At 45.1% G+C, this 25,277-nt stretch overlaps 5 protein-coding genes across 12 annotated transcripts; 2 read left to right on the plus strand and 3 right to left on the minus strand.

Moving 5' to 3' along the window:
• Positions 1–533: 533 nt before the first annotated feature.
• On the minus strand, positions 534–3,943 carry asip2b (agouti signaling protein, nonagouti homolog (mouse) 2b). The gene is made up of 3 exons (XM_047027074.1): positions 3,718–3,943; positions 2,650–2,723; positions 534–2,173 (listed from the first exon to the last, which is right to left on the minus strand). Exons 1-3 carry the CDS (start codon positions 3,827–3,829, stop codon positions 2,006–2,008), a joined length of 354 nt encoding a protein of 117 aa, XP_046883030.1. The 5' UTR covers positions 3,830–3,943; the 3' UTR covers positions 534–2,005.
• A 3,569-nt stretch (positions 3,944–7,512) lies between these two features.
• Positions 7,513–10,176, minus strand: snx16 (sorting nexin 16). The gene is made up of 8 exons (XM_047027030.1): positions 10,050–10,176; positions 9,607–9,959; positions 9,042–9,128; positions 8,801–8,949; positions 8,607–8,676; positions 8,221–8,357; positions 7,900–8,061; positions 7,513–7,766 (listed from the first exon to the last, which is right to left on the minus strand). Exons 2-8 carry the CDS (start codon positions 9,934–9,936, stop codon positions 7,685–7,687), a joined length of 1,017 nt encoding a protein of 338 aa, XP_046882986.1. The 5' UTR covers positions 9,937–9,959; positions 10,050–10,176; the 3' UTR covers positions 7,513–7,684.
• Positions 10,177–10,182: 6 nt separating this feature from the next.
• On the plus strand, positions 10,183–15,360 carry LOC124472236 (intracisternal A particle-promoted polypeptide). Of its 2 annotated transcripts, none has more exons than XM_047026972.1 (10): positions 10,183–10,258; positions 10,911–11,382; positions 11,479–11,690; positions 11,887–12,106; positions 12,217–12,372; positions 12,540–12,707; positions 12,812–12,949; positions 13,187–13,309; positions 13,459–13,679; positions 13,949–15,360. In XM_047026972.1, the coding sequence occupies exons 2-10, from the start codon at positions 11,001–11,003 to the stop codon at positions 14,171–14,173; spliced, it is 1,845 nt and encodes a 614-aa protein (XP_046882928.1). In that variant the 5' UTR covers positions 10,183–10,258; positions 10,911–11,000; the 3' UTR covers positions 14,174–15,360. The 2 variants fall into 2 exon arrangements, with proteins under 2 accessions (XP_046882928.1, XP_046882927.1); XM_047026971.1 differs by lacking the exon at positions 10,183–10,258 and adding an exon at positions 10,444–10,551.
• Positions 15,361–15,397: 37 nt separating this feature from the next.
• LOC124472281 (transmembrane protein 69-like) lies at positions 15,398–17,072 on the minus strand. Its single transcript, XM_047027046.1, has 3 exons — positions 16,989–17,072; positions 16,591–16,636; positions 15,398–16,417 (listed from the first exon to the last, which is right to left on the minus strand). Exons 1-3 carry the CDS (start codon positions 16,991–16,993, stop codon positions 15,710–15,712), a joined length of 759 nt encoding a protein of 252 aa, XP_046883002.1. The 5' UTR covers positions 16,994–17,072; the 3' UTR covers positions 15,398–15,709.
• Positions 17,073–17,342: 270 nt separating this feature from the next.
• LOC124472249 (vasculin-like protein 1) lies at positions 17,343–25,257 on the plus strand. 7 transcript variants are annotated; one of them, XM_047026996.1, is made up of 12 exons: positions 17,343–17,544; positions 18,975–20,323; positions 20,895–21,009; positions 21,859–21,988; positions 22,188–22,516; positions 22,669–22,744; positions 22,872–23,059; positions 23,167–23,310; positions 23,495–23,647; positions 23,904–24,028; positions 24,516–24,618; positions 24,729–25,257. In XM_047026996.1, the coding sequence occupies exons 3-12, from the start codon at positions 20,950–20,952 to the stop codon at positions 24,900–24,902; spliced, it is 1,482 nt and encodes a 493-aa protein (XP_046882952.1). In that variant the 5' UTR covers positions 17,343–17,544; positions 18,975–20,323; positions 20,895–20,949; the 3' UTR covers positions 24,903–25,257. The 7 variants fall into 7 exon arrangements, with proteins under 7 accessions (XP_046882952.1, XP_046882958.1, XP_046882957.1 ...); XM_047027002.1 differs by having other exon boundaries at positions 23,498–23,647; XM_047027001.1 differs by having other exon boundaries at positions 17,377–17,400.
• The last annotated feature ends 20 nt before the right edge of the window (positions 25,258–25,277 follow it).

Here is a 25,277-nt window from a genome sequence, read left to right on the forward strand (position 1 = left end):
AGATGAATCCAAGCAGCTCCACAAACCTCAATCTTCTCCAGATGGACCTCACATCAGCAGACCCCAGTGGATGCAATTAACAGACCCTGGGCTCTAGATGGACTCCATGGTGTATAAAGCATGAAAGAATGTGTGTCACCTGACCTCTGGCTCTGTGAGAAGACTTTATGTTAAGCATATACCAAGAATATATGATCCTCGATGGCCAAAACACTCTGGGACCCCTGAGAGAGTCTCGGCCGAGGCAGGGTGCGAATTACGGGAGGGTTTGGGGGGGTCTGACCCCCTTAACTAAGACTTGGACCTCCCCAAAAGAGGTAAAAACAACAGGTTGGGGGGGTCGATACACACCCTGGAGAAGAAGTTGACCCTGTATAATTTGCACTCTGGGCCAAGGTACAACATAGACTAACCGTGGTTCTGTTGGGAACTAAAATCATGATGATTTATCTGACTACAAAGTTGATGCAGAGAAGAAAAAAACAACACCTTATTAATTTATTTGAAATAGCCTGTAGCCTGACACTGTGGCTTTCTGGCACCTTGCATCGTGAATCAGCTATAACTGTATTACAACTCATATTGATGCATTCCTGCGTTGTGCATTCATGGTTTGAAAAGTTAGCTATGGCTCCCACGACACCAGGGATCTGCAACGTGAGCAGATGAATTTGGGCCACAATGTGTAGAATCTACTTAAGTCTAAGTAACTTACAATCTGCTGTGGCTGTGTTCTTTGAATTCATGCATATTCCAATCCTCCATTGAGTAATATTTCACCATGTGAGGGAGTGTTGAGAGGCCCCTGAGTAAGGCTGTGTGACTGTATGTGTTTTATGCCTATCAGAGAGTAATGTTCTGGACAACTGGATTTTCCACTTGTGATTTGATATGCACTTTCTGCATCTTTTGTTTAATTTGCTTGTATGCACCTTTTGTATAATTATTAACCGACTGTTTATTTCCATGTTACGTAAACCCCATACGCTTGGATTACAGAGAGAAGTTACTGTAAAATGAGCATCCCAGTGCAATATTGTTTTGCCAACAGCTAGACATGAGAGCAGCAATACAATGAGGATAACAAAGGGAGAACAGGATACTTATTGAAGAGCAGAAGTGATGCAGGTCTTCGCTACAAGTTCTTATGAAAAATTGATGCAGAAAAACATATCCACAATGCCTCCATTGTGTCAGTATATAAAAGACTTAATCAAATCCATGTATATCGCCCTATTAACCATTAATGTCACAGAGGGTTTTAAAGTATCCCACAGATATCAACATCAACGATAAACCTTAAATCCTTACAGAAGACATAAAAAACTCCCAATTAGCTGTACATATGTAATATATAAGTGTGTAGGAGTCAGGTTTGTTGTGTATAAGTGTTTATCCTGTGTTCTTGTGTGTTCAGCATGGTTTGGGATCGATCTGCTTGGTAGTCAGAATGGGTTTACCAGTGTTCCTTTCGACAATCATTTTTGGATTGAGTCTTAATGGTAGTCTTTTTCCACAGTCTAACTGACATTTCTGGTCCTTTTTTAACTTCATTGTTTTGCAGTATGAACTGGACCGTAGTGATGTCAAAGATTAACAAACTTGTTATAGTTATGAAGGGTTTTGTGTTGTAAACTTAAAATGAAAAGATAATGAGTAGCAGTTTTCCAGGTTGATTTAGTCCATCAGCATCAGCCATTTTCTTGACAGTAAGAACAGACTATTTGATTAATATGTTTGCTGACGAAAGTAACTCTAATCTTTACCATTAAGAATCCCCAAACGTTGAGTGTCCTGGGGTTCTGTCTGTTCAGGTTTAGTTTGAGGTAGATGTACAGTGGGTGTGAGCACTGTGTGAGTTGCTGATTGTAGTTCTTGGCTGTACTCAGATCAGCATCCAGCAAGCAAAGGTCTGTGTGTGTCTCTGTGCGTGCATGTGTTCACTTTTAGTCTGTGGACTTGGAATGAAGAAGTGAGTGTGAGACAGCAGTCTGTGGGTGTGTGTCTAGGACTTTTTAGGACAGTGTGGGCTGAGTCTCCAGCAGTGACAGATGGTGTTGAAGAGGCGACAGCGACAGGAAGCACAGGGGTCGCAGCAGGCAGTGTGAGGCGAGCAGTTCTCTGTAACTCGAGCACACCGACGAACAGGCAGTGCGGGCACCAGCTTCAGCTTCTGAAGAGAGGTGGATGGAGAGGGAGAGGGTTAGAAGGACCGAGAAGAGAGAAAGAGAGAAAAGAGAAAGTAGAGCGAGAAAAAGAGTGAGAGAAAGATAGCTGAAGAGATACAGTATAGATAAACAGACAGACAGACTGACAGACTGATACAAAGATAGAGCTGTTATTTATACCTGGTGGGGAATTGCACCAACCCAACACTTAAAGCAAGATTCTCACAGAATCCTACATGCCTCTGAGAGAAATGCCACACCACTTTGCACAACACTATCTGAAGCCAAATTAAGACTATATAGCACATCACTTCATCAATTACCGGCTCTACACATTTTATGCATTTGGAATAGATTTGAAGTGACACCACAATTCTTCAATTATAAAGAACCCTCTGAAGGTAGAGTCAACATGATGTGCCAGATTAACAGACTGGATCAGTGATAAAGAAAGAGTAACTTATTGAAACACAAAACTTACTGCCACTTGGTGACCGTGACCAAGGAAAGTGTGCCTCCTAGCGAAAAGACGCCTGGACTTCCCTTGATTCCAAACTACAGATGCAAATATCAAACAGGAAGTTAAGGGTTAATCCTCTTTAAATGTTTAAAGTCACTGAAGTTCTGGTAGGATATACTTTCAGACAAGCTTTATTGACCAACAAGATTCAAAACTGAATTGAGTTATAAAACTGCTTTGCACAGACTACTTTGAGGGTTTATGAGCTAAACCTACAAAAAAAATATACTGAACATTCTCATTTAGTACACTGTTCCTATTCTTGAAGAACAATATATTTCATGAGAAGTTAGTAGGATTTCATACCATGCATTATGTAAGTGTGTCTAATATCAAACATACATTTTTCCTCAAGGCTTTTCCATTCATGCATATTTAACTTTCGCTTGAAATGATATGATTTGATTAGGTAAGTCAGCTGAAAAAGATTACAATGTCAATCAAGTTATCCATATGACAAGTACACCAATGACGGGAATTATTATTATCTTTATGGCTATATTAAAACGTTATGCTGATACTTGACTACACGTAAATAATTGTTTCTCACATATTATGAGAAATCTTTTGACTTGGTGGATGATTTGATAAGGTGTAAGCGTTTACAAAGAATTATGTAAAGATTTCAATCAGTGAGTCAATTTGAGTAATGCGTTTTAATTACTCAAACTGCAACAACCTTCGATTAATGGACTTATATTTAAATTGTTGGACTCAATTGTAAGCAATTAATTGTTTTATTTGTTTCAGCTCTCAACTTTTTTGGAGACCATTATTGCGCCATAATCTTGATCATACTATAAATAATTTTTTGAGTGCAGGTACTGATCATTTCATCAACGAGGATAATTTGTGACATTGTCCTATAAAGGAGCTATATAAATGATACAGAGTAAGGTTATGTGACCGGTGCACGTATTTAAAGGAACTATCAAAGACGTAGACCAAAGGCTATTCTTAAATGTTTAAATGAGGATAGCTCATTTTATGCATCACAGACAACTAACAGGCTACAGACATTTCCCTCACCTGAATCATTCTCATGCTCCTTACTTCGCGTCTCCCGCTTCATGTCCTCAGCCACAGTTAGAGGGATAGCCACAAACAGGAGACAAATCCAGAGAAATAATCTATCCATCATCGGTGACGTTGTCGGAAAGCTTTAGGTGAGACAATTGACGAGATGCCCTACTCTTGTTCTCCACACAAAATAAGTACTTTCCTTTGGATTTCGTAAAAAACAACCAATCCTGCAGCTCCGATGCTATTTATGTTGTGAGTTTATGGGGAGGGGGGCAAAGGGGTGAGTGGAGAGGGGAGGGGGTTCAAGTTGCTTACTCCACGCCCACACTTTAAATGAGGCTTTCAAGATTAAAAAGTAACAGCTATTTTGTACATGCCCTATAGGATCATAATTGACAAGCTGGTTCCACTACAAGTATAGTCCACCACAAGAGGTGTGCATTCTGAAAACCCATTGCTGACTATCCTGGTTCCAAAATAAATTAAAATTAGTGTCAAAGGCATTGTTCTGTGAAAAACATCACAAAATTTCCCACTGTGTAGTACAGTTTTAGAAGCAAAGTACTTTGTTCTGTTATTAGGGTACAGTTTGCAACACATCATGTGGTTGGCTTACAGTCGATGCAAGTGATACCCATTTTGTATGAGATTTAATGCTGTTAACATGACCTGTTTGGACCCGACTCCAACTCTTGAACTTGAACTGTTGTCCAACCTTCTGCACTGAACTGTGCTCTGCCTGCTGTAAAGCTCTAACATTGATATGTATGATGTGGAGTTCACTGCCTGTGGGGAGCCATCTAAATGATTTAGAATCCATCATTTGTCTAGGCAGCCCTTATGTACACAATTTGGGTTGCGATACATCTCTTAAGTCCATTTAATGTACATCAACAGCATGGGTTACAGTCTGGCCAAACATCAAACAAGATACATCTAAGGGGTGTACTAAAGCTGTGCTCTCTGGTCCACATTTTTTTTTTTCATAATGTGGAATTGTTCAACTATCAGTATTTGACTTGCTAGATGGACAGGCTGCAGTTTCTATGTTGTCCTGAGCAAGAGGAATCGTCACTGTAGGCGTGGATTGAAGTCAAACAGACTCAGCTCAAATCAACAGGTGTTGTCTTCACAGATCAAATGTGCAGTAACAAAGTCCCTCATCAGCAAGCACCAACAAGCCAGCTAAAAGATAACCGCATACCTGCAAATATATACTGAATTGTTATCGAAGCCTAAAACTAAACAGCAAAGTGGAAGAATGCATGTTAGGAATGGCCTCTTATTAAACAAGCAGCTGTCTGGGAGCATGCTTTCATTTCCTTCAATGTTTCTGTTGCCTTATTTCTGAAAATGTTCAATTCACCACTTGGTTACGCCCATGGCCGACACTTGAACAAACTATGCGAGAAGGCATTGTCTTTCCTGGGATAGTACACTTGGCCACCTGTGTGTCTCCCAAGTTGTTAGCTGGGGCCCCATTAGAGACTCCATTAACATGCCTCGTCGCTTGTTGTTCCCTTCAAGGAGGCTTTTCATTTTGAAGGATGTTTAAAGGATTTATCCCCACCCTTGCCCGTAACCCCACATTGGAATGACAAAAACGTTATGTAGTAACTGGTCACAAATGAGCCTTGATGAAAAGCTTAATATCATTTTCTTTCAATTACACCAACCTGTCACTGGTGAGACCTATTCCTTGGATCTTCAGGCTCACTTGCCCTAGGTGGTTTTGTCTAATTGTTTAATGTGTCTCTTTCAGCTGTGTTTCCTCCATGTTCTAGGAGGAAACGATACAGTCCTTGTCTCTCCTAGCAACTTGTACTTCTAGTAAATTCAGTCCTAGCCTGACACCGAGCTTTTCAATACAAATCAAGTCACTTTTTTTAAACATAAACCCTTGACAACCCCATTGTAAGTGTTCACCTGTTTTCATTCTAACCTCAAGTTGGCTAGAGTAAGTTATCAACCTCTTAATTTATTGTTTCAAGGAATGCCTGGCCCAGTGATGGATCATATACTTCAAACATTAGCTCTTGTTTATTTGGAATGGGCTTGGGCTAACTAGGCAGAAGAGCTTCCAGGAGCCAAGAGCCTCACTAACACCTCAGTTCCCTCCTGGAACCTTGTCAAGATGCTTACATCCCATTGGTTGATGACATAAACAGTCATATGTAGCCAGCCTACCTGTGTTTGTATAACAGTTTAACTGCTGTAGATCGCTGCTTCAATTTGATGATTAAAACTTAAGAACGTTGTTCCTAAAAAGACCAACAACTGATCAGGTTCTGAGGGGTTAGCCATTGCCAATGTTCCTCTTTTCCAGAATTTCCTGCGATTAGTTGCATTAAAGCAATCAATAAAACACAACCAAATACGACCAGCAATTATGACAGGCCCGATTGGACAGAATTCAAGTAACAAATTATCCAACAAGATCGGGCCATTAGTTATCTGTTCTCATGGGAACCTCTGTGTTTTGATTTAAGGAATCACCCCTCAGTCCAATATCTTTCTTGCAGAGATTTTCAACCCTTCATGTAAAACTGTGCACCAGCTTACACTTCACCAACATATGGGGCTTCTCACTCTTGAGGAGAGAAAATAACGTACTGCTTGGACATTGTGTTACTTTGAAACAAGGCTATGAAAAGAGGTCAGGCACATTCCGATTTAAAATGAAACAGAGGCACCCTGAGGAGTTTGGAAATGAATGTCTCCCGTCAAAGTGAATGCACTGTCGTTTTTTTGTGTTCACAAACGCACATCTTGGGAGCAGTTGTTTGGCAGTGATTTTCACACTCTGGTGAAAAAAAATCCTGACCAGTTTAAGTTTGTATTTACATGTGTGTGTTTCCTTGTGCTCTCTATTTTTCAGTTTCCTATCATCGTCTTCCCTTTGGAGTAGAAGAGTTCGGTTCTCAAACCCATGCAGAGTCTGCAATGTAAAGCATATGGAGTTTGAAATATTTACTTAGTATACGGAAATGATCAGCAAGGTTCTCTATTACACTTGGCCTCATTTCTTTACTGAAAACAGGAAATTGCTGGATGTCTCTTTTTTATATATATAAAAGATTTGGTTATGCTGCGCATTGTGCAAGTGAAGCTGCTCACACCCAAAAGAAAACACATTTACAGAAAACTGAGATGTATGGCTATAGGACATGAAATGCCTCTATAGACTTTAAAACTCCCCTTTTCCTCCTCTTCCCAATACACCCCATGTCCCTTGTCACCCCCAGTATTGGACAATTAAGTCAAGAAAAATAATCTGAGGAAAATTCTACAAGGATAATAACCAACAGTGTACAGCAACAGATGCTACAAAGAAGAAGTGTAGGACAGTCACAACAGGCAGGATGCATGTGGCAGATCAAGCTGAACCAAACAGACAAAACAATCCAGGTAGATGCAACAAGACAGATCTAGGACAAACCGAGGACGTTTTATTTAGATCTGAGGCTCCAATCACAGCTCCGGAACGTGACATGCCGAACGGTGTAGCAAAGCTCATCTTGGCAGGGCTCTGATGTGTGAAAAGCGGTTTAGGAGGTGTTGAGAACAGGGAACAGAACCTCCTGTTCCCACTGGTTGTATCGCAGGCTGACACAAGAACAAACATGCTTGTATTGCCTCCTCGTGGCCAAATGAAGGAATGATGTGTTATGTGCCTCTCCAAGGTTCTTGAAACTGTGATGTGTGTTGCATGTGTGTGCTTGGGCCAAAAGGGGGCATTGGGGACTTTATTGCATGTACTGTTGCATGTAAAGAAAAGGCAGCAGGAAAAAATACAACAAATAAACAAATATACATTTTAATACTAAATACTATTTTTTTCTTTTACAATGATGATTTGCAATTACAAACAGCAAGAACGAGCAGCAGTAAAGTATATCAATTGTGAGTAAATGGGTATGATCAAGAAATTAACTGAGCTTGAATTCATGTTCTTCAAAAATCAGGATGGAGTTCAGGAGGGTCCTGGGCAACCATTGACAACTGGAGAACACCACTGAACCCTGTGACCTTTGACTGTCCGCTGGTCATCGCAGCTGAAGAAATTGGTTCAAGGTCACCATTGCAATTACAGGAAGAAGAAGAATATGCCGTTGACTTTCAAGTTTTCCATGGTCAGTTGGACAGTCAGTTTACTAAAACACCAGACAAAAAATACACTAAGAGTACCTTTCCCCACACATTGTTTCTGGCCGGGCCTCAAATTCGGTTGATCTTCGGTCAGTGTTTCCATGTCCATCTGTGCTGGTACTGGTTTCAGCACTCTTCTCACTGCTCTTTGTTAATAGTCTGCATGGACTCTCAGGGCTCTCTGCATGGGGGGAGTCACCACTAAGACAAAGAGCAACATCAACAAACAGTTCATCTCGCCAGCTGAATTCTCATAGATAGATCACCAAACCGTGTTGACTTGGCACACAGAGATGTGGTTCCCCATTCCCCGTTCCTTTATGAACATGGACAGGAGCCATCTAACGGCTTTCTCCTCACCTCACCCTCTGCTCCAGGAGTGCTATGGAGACCTCCCTCTCCTCCAGAGCTCTCCTGAGAAAGTCAATCTCCTTCTGTTTCTCCTGGAGCTCCTTCTGCAACCGGTGGTTGGTCTCCTCCAGGGTTTCACAGAACGCCTGCAGACAGGAAGTCAACAATCATCAACACAGGCTTTATGAAGTCTTATTTGTTTAGTTGCGAATACACTGCAATTCCCCCACTCTATTGTATTGGAATAAATGTCTGCAACATGGATTATCGGTCCTCTTGCAATTTCCGGAGTTTAACAGGACCGTATGCGTTGATAGTTACCGGGGCCCTGATCTGAGAGGCTGTTACATATTGCACAGGAAAGAAGATTTCAGTTGCGTGATTGTGGAACTTACCCGGCTCTCCTCTAGGCTGTCGAAAGGACCTGGAGGATCATCCAGACAGAGGAACTGTCTGACCACTGCACTGTTTGTGAAGAATGTGAATTCAGATTTAGTGAGCGGCGCCGGTTTGCCTGCCCACACAGACATGCACACACACACGCACTCTCTCTCTCTCTAACACACACACACACACACCGTGTAGGTACCTGTTAATAATGTCTTTGTGCGCAATCAGGTTCTGTAGAAAGGTCTGTAGGCCGATTTGTCTCTCTTCTAGAAACTCCATGTCATAGTTATCCTTAAACCAGCGTTTGGGCGGCAAGGACAACCTGAACCTTGGAAACAACTCTTTGAGCTGCACACAAACACACACACACACAGAAGATTAGTAGCAAATCCACAACAAAACAACTCAGTTGAACGTTTTTTGCAAATTCCCAATCTCACCTTGTCATTGAGCCGAGAGAAGTCTGTATATCTTCTGAAGATCACCCAACTATCTTCTTGATTCTTCTTCACCAGGATCTTATAGACCTGCAAGAAATCCAGTGACAAACACACCCACAGTCACACACTTAAACAGTTATTGTGTATATGTGTGTGTGTGTGTGTGTCACAGTTCCTGCGGCTTGCCTGGGAGGAGTGAGTAAAGACTGTGGAGCAGCTGCCACTGCTAAGAGAAGGACACCCTTCAGCCATTCAACACATCACACAATACAAAACGCAACTTAATACCATGTAGCCATGTGTCATTCATGTTCACCCACATGATCTATGTACCAAATACAGCAACTGAAACAAAACAGTCTACAGTCGAATTTCTTCAATAAGGAAGTAACCTTGTAGTATATTAAATTCAGCACAGATACGATGATACACTAAGCTACACTGTAACAAATGCATCTTGTCATCAGTCTTAAATGTTCTGAAATAACTATGAATTGGGATGGGGTCATATGATATGTAGGAGAAACTTCAACCTCCAGAGCAGTGTCCTCTCGTCAAACCTCACCGTGAACTTGGCCCTCTCCTCCATGATCTCATATCCCAGCAGGGTGGGAGTGCTCGGTCGTTCTTCCCAGTCATCTCTGGAGGTCCCATCTTCCTGGACACTTCTCTGCTTCCCTCTGCTGGGTCGTCCATGTCCCTCTGTTTGGGGAAGACTAGGACAGGGTAATGTAGCTCCTAAACATCCTGTGGATCTCTCCCAGGTGGTCTTTTCCGTGGGGGAGCTGTCACATGGACTTCCCAAGGGAGAAGTCCTCTTGGGCCAGGAACTGCAGGTAACTGGTTGGGTCTGCTGTTGCATGGGGACTGGCACGGGGACAAAGGGAGTGGCCATCCTCTGTTATCTTGCCTCCTTTACTGTTTTAAGATTGTTGAAAATCGACCATTAGAAATGATTCACTTTAATCTATATATTGGTTGAGATTAGATAATAGTAATGTCGCATACCTGTTTTCCAGGAACTTCAAGATTGTATGAACCGAAGCTGCTGTTGTATCCTGCTCACGGTGGTTACTGTTCCGTAGGAAACAGTTGAAAAAACTGCTAGCGACAACCTTCAGCCCATGTGACGACAGTTTATGTGCAGCACTTCTGCGGTTCTGGGAAGATATTAGGGCATGCAAATGTAAACAACATCATGTGCTCTGCTTGGCATGGTATTGATGTCATACGTTGGAAATTTCTGACACTATGTTACTTCTACTGTCTGCTGCTTTAAAACGTATATTCAAACTGTAGCTAAATCAGTAAAACTTTCATTCGTCATCGTGTAGTTCTCCGTTCTTTAAAAACAGTCAGTTCGACGTTTGTTTAGTAAGGTCTAGCAGCTGCTTTTCAGGGCGTGCAGACGATTAGGGGAAGTAGATTCGACTGTCAGTCTGCAGACGGAAGTTTGTTGTAGCTAGCTATCGCCCTAACCCAGACAACAAGGATTCAGCTAGCTGTTCTGGTTTGTGTTTGTCTTTTCAAGTCAAATAATGCTACGTTTCGAATATGGCAAATGGGTTATGGTCAACAAGTTTAGATGCTTGTCTATAATTGCTAGATAGTTACAACTGAAAGAGAAAATCAGTCACTTAACATTGAGCTTCTACAGAAGTTACGTTATCAGTTTAGTGCATGATGCATGTCCAGTACCAGACATATGGTTAATATAGCGTTATTGAGCCTGTTGGAAGGATTTTAAGCTACCACTGAATGCATCGTTGTCTGTTGGCGTGATAGACATGAATAGGCTATTTGTAGGCCATTTTCATTCCTATTCATTTTGATGGTTCAATGTGTTCCTTTCTCTGCACACTGCTACAGGGTCAGACCATGTGCCTCCTTGGACAATCCCGTGGCATGAAGCTGTAAAGTGAGGAGGGGGAAAGTACCCCTGTTTGCTACAGAACCACAATGTCCTCTCTGAGTCCTCCTCGATTACCCCTTGCCTCCACCTCCTTTTCGGAATACAGTGGTTGTGGTTACATTGCTGCCGCTGCTGCTGCTGCTGCTGTTACAGTTCAGTCTGCTGAGCAGACCCTATTGGGCTCAGATCGCTATGCCCGGCTCATCTTGGCCCAGATGAACAAGATGCGCCTGCGCGCCGACTTCTGTGACGTCGGACTGAGGGTGGGTGGACGAGTGTTCCGTGTGCACAGGCTGGTCCTGGCTGCCAGCAGCCCCTACTTCACCGCCTTGTTCTCTGGGAGGATGAGCGAGGCTGACAAGGAAGAGGTGCAGATCCTGGGAGTGGAGGCCAAGGTCTTTGAAGTCCTGGTGGAATTCATCTACACAGGTGCCGTCCTCACGAGCGCTTTTCTGTCTTGGGTTTCTCAGTTTGGCTGAGTGTTGGGTTGAGTCTTGCACTACTGAACACCCTGATCTCCTTCAGGTACCATCAGTGTGTCGGTGGAGAACGTTCAGGAATTGATAGTGGCAGCTGACATGCTCCAGCTGTCTGAGGTGGTGTCTATCTGTGGAGAGTTCCTGAAGGGACATCTGGACCCCTCCAACTGTGTGGGCATCTACCAGTTCCTGGAGCAGATAGCTTGTGTGGACATGCTGGAGTTCACTGAGGACTACATCCATGTCCACTTCCTGGAGGTACCAGCCTTGTCCTCTGTCTCTGCTTCTATCATATCCGGTCCCCCACGTTCTCTCCTCACTCATCTGTTGGTAGATCTGTGTTTCTTTTAGCTCCACCTCTGCTCTCTTCCCCCTCCAACGCACATTCTGTTTGTTTTGGTGTGTATGCTGAAAAATTCGAGGTCATGTCAACTTTCCAACCAACCCTCGCTAGGTGTGCGTGTCGGATGAGTTCTGGGGCTTGTCCAAGGATCAGCTGGTGAAGCTGCTACGCAGCGAGGAGCTGAGGATCGAGGATGAGTACCAGGTGTTCACCGCCGCCATGGACTGGGTCCTCCAGGATGTGGCCAGGAAGAAGAAGTACGTGGTGGAGGTCCTGGATCCAGTCCGCTTCCCCCTGCTCTCCCCTCAGAGGCTCTTCAAATACATTGAAGGTGAACAGTGGCAGCCAGTGTCATGCTGATGACAGTACTTCATGTGTTGACATTTTGGTTCATGCCTTTTTTTGCATACCTCGTACTGACCTTCGATGGTCTCACCCAAGGCATTTCAGACTTCAGCCTCCGGGTGGCGCTGCAGACTCTGCTCAGGGAATACACCGAAGTCAGCAAGTCTCCCAAGGAGAATAAGATGTACAGTCTGTTACAGCCAGCCAAGATGAGGCCTAGGAGGAAGGCCAGGAAATATCTTTATGCCATTGGTAGAATTGAGTTTTTTTACACAGTATATTACACCAATGCATAATAACCCCCCCCCCCCCCCCCAAATGATGTAGAATTGCACACAATGCTGAGGTCTCCAGACAGCACTGTTTCAGTAGTTCTGGATAGGTTCCATGTCCCTAACACTGGTGGTTTCTTATCCCAGGAGGCTACACTCGGCTGCAGGGCGGTCGCTGGAGTGACAGCCGGGCCCTGAGCTGCGTGGAGCGGTTCGACTCCTTCAGTCTGTACTGGACCACCGTGTCCTCCCTGCACCAGGCCCGCAGCGGGCTAGGAGTGGCCGTGCTGGAGGGCATGATCTACGTTGTGGGAGGTGAGCCATGCATTATGGCTAACACTTCCCAAGCAACACAGGAGGCCGGAAATTAGACGGTGTAATGCTATGTTCTGTCTATATCGTAACAAATTCCGCCTTAGGGGAGAAGGACTCCATGATCTTTGACTGCACAGAGAGGTACGACCCAGTGACCAAGCAGTGGGCGGCTGTGGCCTCTCTCAACTTCCCTCGCTGTGGTGTGGGGGTGTGCCCCTGTCACGGGGCGCTCTACGCCCTAGGTAAACCCCTCTTCCCAGCTTAAAGATGTGATCACATAGTCAGAACCTCATACACTTCTCATTGTACCTCTTCTTATTTGCCAAAACAAAGAAACCACTATCATCTGTTAACCAATCCGTTGATAGACCGGAACCATTTTTTCAACAGAACATTTGAGTTGAAAAGCCTTTTCATTGGGTAACCGTGGTTCTGATGTAAATGGGTCTGCCTGTGACCGGGCCCTGGGGTCTCTGCAGGTGGCTGGGTCGGGTCGGAGATCGGGAAGACGATGGAGCGCTACGACCCGGCCGAGAACAAGTGGGAGATCATCGGAAACATGGCCGTTCCCCGCTACTACTTCGGCTGCTGCGAGTTACAGGGTTAGTTTCGCCTCATAGAAGCGGCCGTACTGCCTAACTAGGTGTATCTACATCCACGTGCATGCCTGCACCTCTGCATCCCTGAGAGCAACGCTATGAAATGAAAGAACCTGCTGTAGGGAGCTAACCCAACCGTGGCCGCCCTGCAGGATTCATCTATGTGATTGGGGGGATCAGTGATGAGGGGGTGGAGCTGCGCTCGGCGGAGGTATACGACCCCATCTCCAACCGCTGGAGCGCGCTGCCCGTCATGGTGACGCGGCGGGCCTACGTGGGCGTGGCCTGCCTTAACAACTGCATCTACGCCGTGGGAGGCTGGAACGAGGCGCTGGGGTCGCTGGAGACGGTGGAGAAGTACTGCCCAGAGGAGGTGAGGAAGCTGGGTCAGAGGAGTGGCACTAGTCTGCCTCTGCTACAGTCCCAAAAGTTCAAATGGATCACGTCCTATTTAGGAGCCATTTAGCTGTTTAGGGGCTTTTACCCCTAGAGATGATTTAGTTGATACAGTTTATACACTGTTGATACAGTCAAAGTCTGAATATATGATGTATATAGTATGAACTCAGGGTGCCAAAGAAAAACAATTATTGGCCATTCTTCTTCTCAGGCATTCTTTTCTGTCTGTATCTCTTGTCTCAGGAAAAGTGGGTTGAGGTGGCCCCCATGGCAGTGGCACGGGCAGGGGTGTCTGTCTCAGCAGTCAACGGTCTGCTCTATGCCGTCGGGGGCCGGGCCTCCAGTAGAGACTTCTCAGCCCCAGTGACGGTGGACTCTGTGGAGATCTACGACCCTCACCTGGACACCTGGACTGAGATTGGCAACATGATTACCAGCCGCTGTGACGGAGGGGTGGCCGTGCTCTGAGAGCCCCCAGTGGAACTGTTCCCAAGTCAGATACCAGTCTTTCTACCCACTGTTTCAAACATGGCCTTCACCAGCTTTCGGTCTCTGTGTGCCAGCCATTGTAGGATCTACATGTCCACATGATACGTCCCTGGCCCTTAAACAGAAACCCAGCATTTATCAACACAGTAGCTTTAGTTAGTCTAGATCCGGGCTATTCAGCCCTGTTCCTGGAGAGCCCCCTTTCTCCAACCCCAGTTGTAACTAACCTGATTCAGCACATCAGTATTAGAATAAGGTGTACTATTTCAGGATTGGAGCGAAAGTTTACAGAAAAGCTCTCAAGACTTGACCTCTCAAGGCTTGGAGAACTCGGATCTAAAGTTAGTCAAAACTCTGTAGGCCTGGATCGATGGATATCAAGAGTACTCTACATTATTATTAAGTGCTTGTTTTACCTTTTCACGTCACACTTTACTTACAAAGTACATTGAACACTGAGCCAAACATGACTGGAATACTGCCAACAAACTGTTCATTTAAACGTGTAATTTCTTCCCTTACAAAAGACACCAACCGGACATTCCAGCATAAAAAGTGTATAATTATTTTTCATTGTTTACTTTATCTTATATGGATAAGACAACATTAGTAATTTTAGGATGTATGGTAATTTACTACCATGAGACATTAGAACTGGTTCTCTATGCCCTAAGGGACTTCCTGATTCCTGTACAAAGGACCTGAGTATGCTGATTTACACCATTTCCTCTGTGTATGAGGTGTGCTTCAGAAAGTACGAGTGGTTGTCACTGTCTTATCTGATTTAATGCTGCTAACGGTACACATTTCGGAGACTGCAGTACGTTTTCAACATTACTTGAGCAAAGGCTCTATGATACTTACAGTATGCTTTTAATGCTAGTTAGCCATTTTAATTTGACAGGTTTCTGCTGTAAATTAGTTCACAACTATAAAAAATTCATGTTGATTGCTAAGGTTATGTCCCACATTACTGTTTGCAATCAGTAATTTTGTTCAGCGTGTCTGTGTCTTTGTCTGCTGCTGATAGGCAACTATGGTATTGAAATATCTACTGTAAATATCAGTGTTGGTTGGCGTAGCCACCAATTTCAGTCAAGTATGGAACTCTTTTGTCACCTTAAGCACCAACACAGGGTTAGTGTGTTTTAAAATGTCAGCGTTCTATTGATGGACGACCATGTGTAGACTTTTATTAAACAGTACAGATATTTCACTGGTTTATTTTTATTCACTTTTTATCACCTTAAATGATTTAAACAGTATGAAAAAAAAACATGTCCTGGTCCAAGACAGCAGCCAGGAAAATGTTTCATAAGCTTTATTTAGAAACTTCCCCATCAATATCTTTGCCATAAATTAGCACAGTCACACATAATCAGACACAGATGTCTTGGCTTGGTATGCCCAAACATTTGATCCAACATTTTTGGTTTTCACTCCTAGAGCTTTTTAGTATGAGTAACTGTAATTCTTAGAGTTTTCCTCCTCAACTTTTGAGTATTCCAAAGATCGTCAATTCTCAAGTGCCTTGATCTTCTTCTCAGGACAGAACTTCTTCAGAGTCAGTGTGGCCACCAGGGAGAATGTAGCCACCAGAGTGAGTATTGTCCGCATGGCTTTAAACCACCCAGGGTAGCTGGGCAGCAGGGTCAGATCATAGTGCAGGGAGAGGCCCAGTCCCATGACAACGATCAGGGCTCCCTCTGTGATATTGTCCCTACACAACAGAGCCACCCAAGCAAGCAGAGAGGGCACCACACTGTTGCCCAGGTTCATCCAGTCAGGCTGGGCTGGGCTGCCCTCAGGGAGGGCAAAGCCCCAGCGAACCCCCCCTAGAAAGGACACAATGGAAGCCCCATAAACCACCTGAGCAAAGGCTACCTCTGGATAGTAAGACTGGGTCACAGCCATCAGAAGAGGGGCTGCCAGGAAAGGGGCAAGGCCAGAGAAGCCGAGGTACAGAGCAGGCTTGGGTGCTGTGACAAGGGCTTTCAAACTGAAGCCATTCTGCCCCTCCCCTTTCTCTGGGCCTTCAGGACGCCCCTGGCAGAGATGGGAGGTAGAACAACTCAGAGGCCTGAGGCCACACAGCCTGGTGGAGGCTGGCCAGGAGAGCACTGATGTAAAGCAAGTTGTGTGGGAACTGGTGTAAATTACATGTCTCTTTGCTAAGCAGTTGGGCACTTTGACATCATGATGGAGAGCTCGCCATGCTGGACCCTGGAGACAGGAAAGAGGTTGTGTTAGTAACATAGACCTAATGGATTAGTACTGATTAAAGGTGAATTACACCTTTAATCAGTGTAACATTTTCCCAGATAACAGACTTCACCGAGTCCTTGATACAACTTGAAACAACTATTTGCTGGTAGAGAGAGTTGAACACTTCTTACCCCTCCATTCAAGTGCCTCCTCAAAACCAAGGACATCATTTTCAACCTAAGAGAGATAAGCATGACGAGTCACATCATGTAATATATGAACATTATTGTTATTATAGAACTAGCTTAGTTTTGTCGTGGTAAAATGCCTCGGACATGTCAGTAGTTTAAAGGATACCTGACTAATCAACCTTGGTCTGCTGTTCAAGACAGTTTTAGTATCAGTATAGTAAGGGGGTTTTACCAATGTCGTTACACGGACTAGCTGTAATATCTATGCTAGCTAAGTTTGTTTGCTACCACCACTACTACTACCATCACGAGTGCTAACTAGAAACTACCAAGCTGACCTGTTACTAAAAGCTAATAGTTGACTTAACCACTGACTTGAGAAGGTCGTTCACACCTACCCCATATGCTACGTGTTTGATTTAGCAAGTTGTGCTACCCATGCCATGGAAGTTATGATTCGTGGATCGATTAGTGGGCCTGCAGTGGCAGCGGTGTGTTCAAGAGCGCACAAAGTTCAAATGGTTCTGTTCAGTCTATACAACGTACTGAAAATATGACCAGGTTCATATTCTAAATACAGGATCAACACAAAAGTGAACATTTGTATTATAATATCATAGAGAGTAGTAGGCTTATATTCCCGATGTGGCCCTGATTATTTAGGAAGCATCTTTATGAAATGAAGAACACCGATAAAGCCGTCGTGAATATACCCCCGATGGCTAGGCTAGCTAGTTCCGTTTATTTCTAGGCTACTACTGTACACCAGACGATTTGGCTACATAGTCCGATCTGTCGGGCTCCAGAAATGTAAATAACTAGCTAACTACCTAACAAAAATGCTATTTTTAGCAAAAGACACATGAAATCGATGAAAGAGAATATTATTACATATTGACCGACTGGTATATGTTGTTGGGTATTGATCGTTCATAACCATTTTCCTTCGATTCGGTAGGTTTTTGACGTTAAGGAATCTATGCTAATGATTAAGTTTGATCGTTTAGGTTGACCTAAGCTGATATCAATGGACCGCAAAGCGTGTGCGTTCGAATTTGTCATGGGGGTATTAATATAACGGACCATATAGTGATTTGGATGTATATATATATATGTATAGCTATATATTATTATTATATATTGCTTGTGAACTTGTGTCAGATTTTTGTCATGGCTTTTGTGCTTTACTCTAACTGGACAACTTTAAAATTAAGCATGTACCGGCGCTGAACCGGCAGATGTACACTGTGCAGCCCAGATATTGTAAAACGAAGTGCAGAATCCCTGTGTGTGGTGCTTTACAGTAGGTGGCCATTTTGAAACTGTGTTGTTCTTCCAACGTATCAGGTCTGTTTACCTTTGCAGAAAATTGACAGCAATGGATAGAGGCCGTATTTGCTATCAAATATAACATTATAACACATACATGAGCTACTTTTTATTAACACTATTGGAAATGCATGCACTAGTGTGTCCCAATTCATGCAGTTCTTCCTATAAACAATATTATCTAGTTAGCTACCACCACTAGCCCATTTTGTTGGCTAGCGACTAGTCACGGTAAGGACTATTAGTGGGATTTATTGCGCTAGGTAGCTAGCTAAATAGCAGCAGCGTGCATTACTTTTAATGCTATCAAGCTGTCGTTAGCTGGTTGTGGTTACCATTTGACATGGTAATATAGATCCTAAAGGGAGTTATTAGGTAGGCAGATTGGAGTTTCACTTCCCGTGCCTGATGCATGTCCTCGGTCGTTGTGCCATGGTCATGACATGCACCATTTGGCTAGCTATGACCATCTGACAGTAATGTTTCTATGTTATTCACGGTTATCAGGGTAAACTATAATTGGTGTATAACATATTGGTTGAGGATAAAGTTGAGTTCATAACGTAGTATTTTGATTTGGTGTCAGAATCTTCATGTCTTATTATGGTGGCTCTTATGTGTATTTATGGTATGACACACCCTTACTGGACTTTGTTAGAGGCAAAGGAGTAAGGAAGAAGCCTAGCTGTTCATATCAAGGTTAGCTATATGTATTGTAAGAATATTTCTTACAAACTTACTCATTGTTGAAACAGGGGAATCTGAAAATGGAATGACAGATGATATGTAATATTGCTTGTCCTCCTAAGCATCGCTTTCTTGTTTCTGCCATCCTTTTAAATGTGAGTTTATATTTGACTAAATGTGTCACGGAAGTTATGAGACGTTCACTTTTTCTTATTTTTCTTATGGCTACAAAGTGCTTACCTACAAGCAGGTGTGCACCTGGAGAAATAGAGGACGAGGTTATGTAGGCAATTCCATGATACTGTTCTGCTAAATTAACCCTACATTCTGAGTAATTGATTATCTACTAATTTTCCCCTTTTTTGCAGATCTCCGTCTATAGAAGTCCATGTTGAAAACTTGGAAAAGTCTGAAAATACTCGGATTAGTAGGGAAAAGCTCAGCCTGTAGGAATAAGGAGTGGGTACAGATCAGACACATTGTATCTCCGAACTGCTTTTCTGCTTAAAAAAAAGGAAAAGATTTTCATTCGTTTTTTTGAAGGAGTCCCACTTTATGGAACAATTGTTTTTCAACAAAGGAGTCCCAAATGTTTTAGGACACTCAAGGTCGCTGGCAAGGGATTGCTACTGTTAACTCACTCATCTATGAAATCTGAACTATTGCACCTGCTTACTGCAAACGGACAACCACGGATAAATCCATTGGCAGCAAGCAAATGTAAATGCAAGGCAGATGATGAAAACACAAGACAAGGCCCACTGAAGGATGCAGTTGTCTTAAGCACACGTTGAATGGCAACTTCATCATGCATTGTCCTGCAGTATCAAAGTTTCACTGACTACAACTGAAGATGACAGCAATGTAACAGTGGGTTGCACTTCCTTTATTGTCATGTGACTTTGAAACTAGGAAGCTGTTTTTCTTCGACTTGGGACAGCTTTTTCACCAGTTTAATGAGGTGAGCTGTGGTATTCGGTGATCTCTGTTGGAAAGTAAAGACTGTCTTGAAACAGATTCTTTTTTGCATGCAGTTGGGCAGAGACAAAAATGACTCGGTAAGAGGAAGAGGTATACAAGCTGGCACTCTGGTGTAGCTGAAGAACACGCTGGAACCTCCCTCTCCACTGAACGTGAAGGTGAACCAGTCCTGTTCACTCAGACAGATCAATCAATGCCCAAGCGCTTCCACAGACTGCTCCCTCATTTCACCCAACAACCTGCGTCGGCCTCTCCTATTGGACCCGTCAATCAACTGTGCTTGCCAATCAGTACACTAAACGGCCTGTAGATTTATCCTGTCGGCATTGTGTCCGCCTCTTGAGTTGTAACAAAGGAGTTGGTGAAGAATCTAACTTCAAGACCTATTCTGTGGGAGTCCGCAGGCTTGTAAACAATTACAAAACATCCCCCTACTTGAGCCGCTCGGTACGATACTCTTCTGTCAAATCAGCTGCCCCTCCACCCCCATTCCAAAGTCCTCTGGATCACTGTTCCAGATCATTCCTGCGATCCAGTAACCTGCCTACTAACGCTTCACCCTGGACGACAGGGTCTGCCTCTGGGGAAAGGGGCTGTGCTGTCCTGGAGGAGGGGCTGGCGGTGGGCAACTCTCCATCCGTAGGTGCACTCTGAGGCCAGGGCCAGTGGGTCTGCGGGGGCACATCCAGAGAGATCCAGAGAGGAGGCAGAGGACATCAGAGCCCCTGACTCTGGGGTAATGTCTCCCACTGCCTCACATGACCCTCTGGTCCATACACCTTTTGAGATGCTTAACTGGGAGCGCACATGGAGTCAGTTGTAAAGTTCAATTATTTTTCCCCTCAGAGTAGTGCCTCCCACTATCATAGTGATTAGAGTTCCCAGACATGAGGTACTGAGGATGCTATTTATTCCAGGACCCTGACAGTGTAGTTAAATGTCATTTTCTTTCAACCCTGGGTTGGTTGTCACAGACACTGGCTTCTTACTTCAATAGTTGAAGCAAATGACAGTAAAGCTGCTTGACACTGAGTTGTTCAACTCTCCACCTCATCCTTGTCACCCAGCCATCAAGCTCACAGGCACAGCTGCAGCAGAAGTTTATCTTTGTTGTTTGGAGGCAAAAAATACTTTGTGGGATATCTCTGGGGAGATGATTCTAACGTTAAGAATCTGGGAGAAAAAGAACAATACTGATCTTTTTATAGAGTTACTGAATCCGTTCAGTATAGTAAGGGAAGAATGCGAGTGCATATTGGCCACATATTGGTGTTAAGTTAACTGAAACCAAATGTTTTCACTTTTAGATCCCTGCCATGAGGTTTGATGCCTCAATCCACTGACCGGAAACACTGGACCTAAATGGCGCAGCATGACTTTGTCCCTGCCTGGCTCAACTTCTCCACACCCCAGCCTGCCAAGGTGAGCCCAGCTTGTGCATCTTACTGGGACTTATGTTGTGTGTGTGTGTGTGTGTGTGTGTGTGTGTGTGTGTGTGTGTGTGTGTGTGTGTGTGTGTGTGTGTGTGTGTGTGTGTGTGTGTGTGTGTGTGTGTGTGTGTGTGTGTGTGTGTGTGTGTGTGTGTGTGTGTGTTTTACTGGGGCTGTCTGTACTGTAGGTAAGGTGTGTGTGGGCAGGCCAAAGTGCCTGCATGATCCCTCAAAGGTCATTTGTGGGATCAGGGACGGGTTACTCACACAAACCAACAAAGATCAGGAGAAGGTTGCACATACTCTCCCGGAAAACCAATAAGGTGATTTATTTTGGTCGTAAGTTTGATAACACGCTCAGAACATTGAGGTTTTATTAGCTATGATAATTCCTTTGGGTACACATCTTGTCTAACTTCAGGCTCTGAAGTTAATCTACTGCCCAAGCAGAGTGGCTGAAGGAGGAGGAGCTTATTTTAAAGATGTAGTTGGCCTCTCCCGCTAAATGAGATCAGTGTTTATATAAACTGGGTGTAATCTGGCTGTCAGGGTGGATACCAGGTGACCTGTCTGGGTCAAGAGAGACTTCCGGACTGTGCTCCTTCACCTCCTCTCAGGCTCCACTCACACATACTGTCCTGTCTAATCATTTAGTGTTTGGACTGTGGGAAAGGGGGAAAGGAAAGGGGGTAAGGAAATGGGGAAGAAGGGGTTGAATGTTGGTTGGCCAGGTTAAGAGAATCTTAACAGAAGGCACGTTTGTTATGTCAATCAAAGCCACTCGGGAACAACATTTTTTACACTCCTTGACACCCCGTTGTTTCCTTCCTACTACCCATAGTCCCCTTCTGCCAGCCTTGAGAAGCATGGCGAGCCCCATCACCACCGGGACGGTCGTGTCTCAGTGAGCCGACGCAGACACAACTCCTCGGACGGCTTCTTTAACAATGGGCCCCTGCGCGCTCCAGCAGGTAACCCCAGACACTAGCAATCAATCACATTCATATTTACAACAGCCCTTTTTCATTTTTCGTTGCCGACAGATTTCCACCTAAATCCCCACAGATATTAAGTGTCTCACAGGCGAGAGATTTAACTGTAGGCTTCCTTCAACCAGAAGTGGTTAACACCACAGCTGGGTTCTTGACAAGTGTTCTCCTTCCTGCTCAGGTGATGGCTGGCAGCAGCCTTCTCTCCTCCTGAGACATGACTCTGTGGACTCAGGGGTGGCCAAGGGGGGCCACGGGGGACTGGCGGGGGGGTCCAGCTGGAAGGAGGCGCCCAGCTGGCACGGCACACCCCGGGGGCCGCAGGACAGTCACCACCACCAGGGTTGGCACCCCAAACGAGGGGGAGGGGACAGGGACAGACAGGGGGGGCATCAGCAACGCAACGGCTACTTTCATCCCCGCAAGACCACTGCTTTTCAGGACAAGTTCCCCAATGAGGAACGCAAGGACAGCAAGGAGGACAAGCTGAAGTTTGTAGAAGAGGACTTTGTGAGTACTTCCACCAGTCCCTGACAAACATGTGGTGTGTGCGTTCTGGCATGGTAGCGTTGACTAGAAAACCAGTGACCACAGATACACAAATCATCATTGTAGAAGCTACAATTATAAATTTTTCTTCTGCATGCACCTCCTTCCTACAGCCCTCCCTCAACCCTGAAACAACTGGAAAGCCGGGGACCCAGATGAGAGCCGTGCCTCCCCATGCAGGAGTGTGGGGTTAGTCTTCCACAATCTCAAACTAATCGCTGGGTTCATTTACAAGGTCCCTCACCCCTTAGCCCCTCCCACTCCTCCCCCCCCCCCTCCCCTCTGCCTAATTGGCTCGTTTTCCATATTTCTCCAGAGAATCCCCCCAGTGGGAAACAGATGGTGTCTAAAATGCTGGTCATCAAGAAGGTTTCCAAAGAGGACTCCAGCACCGCCTTCTCTGCAGGCTTTGCCAGTGCCGGTGCCCTTCCCTCCAACGGTAGCAAAGCACCCATCGCAGGCTCCAGCATCTACAAGAATCTGGTTCCCAAGCCTGTCACCAAGGTAATAGTTGGCTCCAATGGTGTCCATTTAGATTGATTAAGCTGGGACAGCCAGAGAAAATCGCCCATTGCTCTGTCTCATCGGGACCTGTACGTTTCTTGTGTCAGAGCGCCCAGTGGAAGCCCAGTGGGAGGGATATCTCCAAACCTGGCCTCCACCTGGCAGGCCGAGACTCTGTCTTCACCAGCCCGGTCTCTGCAGCCAAACCCAGCCACCCAACCAGCACCCCACCACACAACACCCCCAAAGAGGTGAGGGCAGCACAGCTGACCTTCTTTTAGGAAGCAACCCTTCAGAAACTCGAACACGAAAGGAATATGTGCGCATGTGTCCAGCTGTTCAAAACATTACCAGCAGTTCAACACAAAAGCATGGCCTCACCTCTCTCTCTCTAATCTCTCTCTGTCCTTGTCTCCCGTCCTCTCGACCTCACAGCAGCATCCCTCCAGCACGACCCCTCCCATAGACATTGTCCCGTCACGCCTGAAGCTGATGCGTCGCGGTCCGGACCGCAAGAGTGAGTTCCTGCGAGCGCTGAAGGACGAGGGCACCGGAGAGCTGACCGGCAGCAGCAGCAGCCCTGGAGAGGTGAGGACCACGACTGACCTGTAGCTGCCCCTGTACACTGCTAAAGCCCCTCTTCCCTCGACTATACAGAGAATTGTTGGTTTTATGGATGTATCCAATCATTGCAAGATAGACATGTACATGCCTTCGTAGTTGCCGTAGAGAAAAAGGTTTTCGGTGAATTCAACAAAATTAGACTTTTGTCGTTTATAGAATATTGTGTACGGGGTGGGGGGTCATGAGGGATAGTGAGCTTTGTGTGTGCCGTGATGTTCAGGGTGAAAGCAGCACCCCGGAGCCCAGAGGCCACAGAGAGGAGCCCTGCCACGAGAACGGCCTGTCCCACTCCCTCAGTGACTCAGACACCGAGCACCTGTCAGGCTCCCTGGAGGCAGAACACAGGCGAGTCAGCACACACACAGCCTCACACACAACACAGGCGAGTCAGCACACACGCAGCCTCACACACAAACAACACAGGCGAGTCAGCACACACACACCCTCAAACACAACACAGGCAAGTCAGCACATACACACCCTCACACACACAACACAGGCGAGTCAGCACATACACACCCTCACACACACACACACACACCCTCACACACACACAACACAGGCGAGTCAGCACATACACACACCCTCACACACAACACAGGCGAGTCAGCAAACACACACCCTCACACACACACAACACAGACGAGTCAGCAAACACACACCCTCACACACACACAACACAGGCGAGTCAGCAAACACACACCCTCACACACACACAACACAGGCGAGTCAGCACACACACACCCTCACACACACACAACGCTTTCTGGCTCAGCTTGCTACTCTATGGTGTAACACACACACACTAAATTGTATTTATGGATTATTACAGGTTGTTGAAGGCCATGGGCTGGCAGGAATACCCAGAAAATGATGACAACTTCCTGCCCCTGACTGAGGATGAGCTTAGAGAGTTCCAGACTAAAACGGAACAGGTCTGTCTTTAGGTCCATGTAGACCGTGTTAACATGCCAGGAGGACAGAAACTATCCATCAAACGTGTAACCAAATAACCAGGCTGCTTTCTAACGCTCTGATCTTCCAGATGAAGAGGAACGGTCTGCAGAGGAACGGAGTTCTGGTCCCGAGGGCGCGGTGTGTAACCCTCCACTTCACCCCCTGGAGGAGTGTGGCAGAGGCTCACCTGGAGGAGGGCTCAGAACCAGACACCAGTAGCAGCAGCCAGACCTCCGACGACGACGACTACATCCACACCTGACGTAGCTTTACCGAACAAAACCAAGACCCCCTCCGGCTTCAAGTCTCCTGTCAGCTTTCAGTTTAATAGCACCATTTTGACTTTTTGTTGTTGTCGTTCTTGCACAAGGGAAAACCAATCATATCCCAGTGAAGGGGGAGTCCTCCTCCACCAGACGTCTGTTTCCCTGCGTCTCCACCTTCACTGCAGCCCCTCGCCTCCCTTTGTTTCCTCACTTTGTGGAACTGAGTGTTCAACAAAAGGGCAACAAATGCACACGATTCTGCTTTAAAACAGACTAACTCATTTCATTGATGATGATGATGACACATTAATGATAATAAAATTGGTTCCTGACAAGCTGAGTTCTTTCCAAGATGAATCTGGTTTTGTTTC

Source organism: Hypomesus transpacificus, chromosome 10 (genome assembly GCF_021917145.1).
Source record: "Hypomesus transpacificus isolate Combined female chromosome 10, fHypTra1, whole genome shotgun sequence".
Lineage (NCBI taxonomy): Eukaryota > Metazoa > Chordata > Actinopteri > Osmeriformes > Osmeridae > Hypomesus > Hypomesus transpacificus.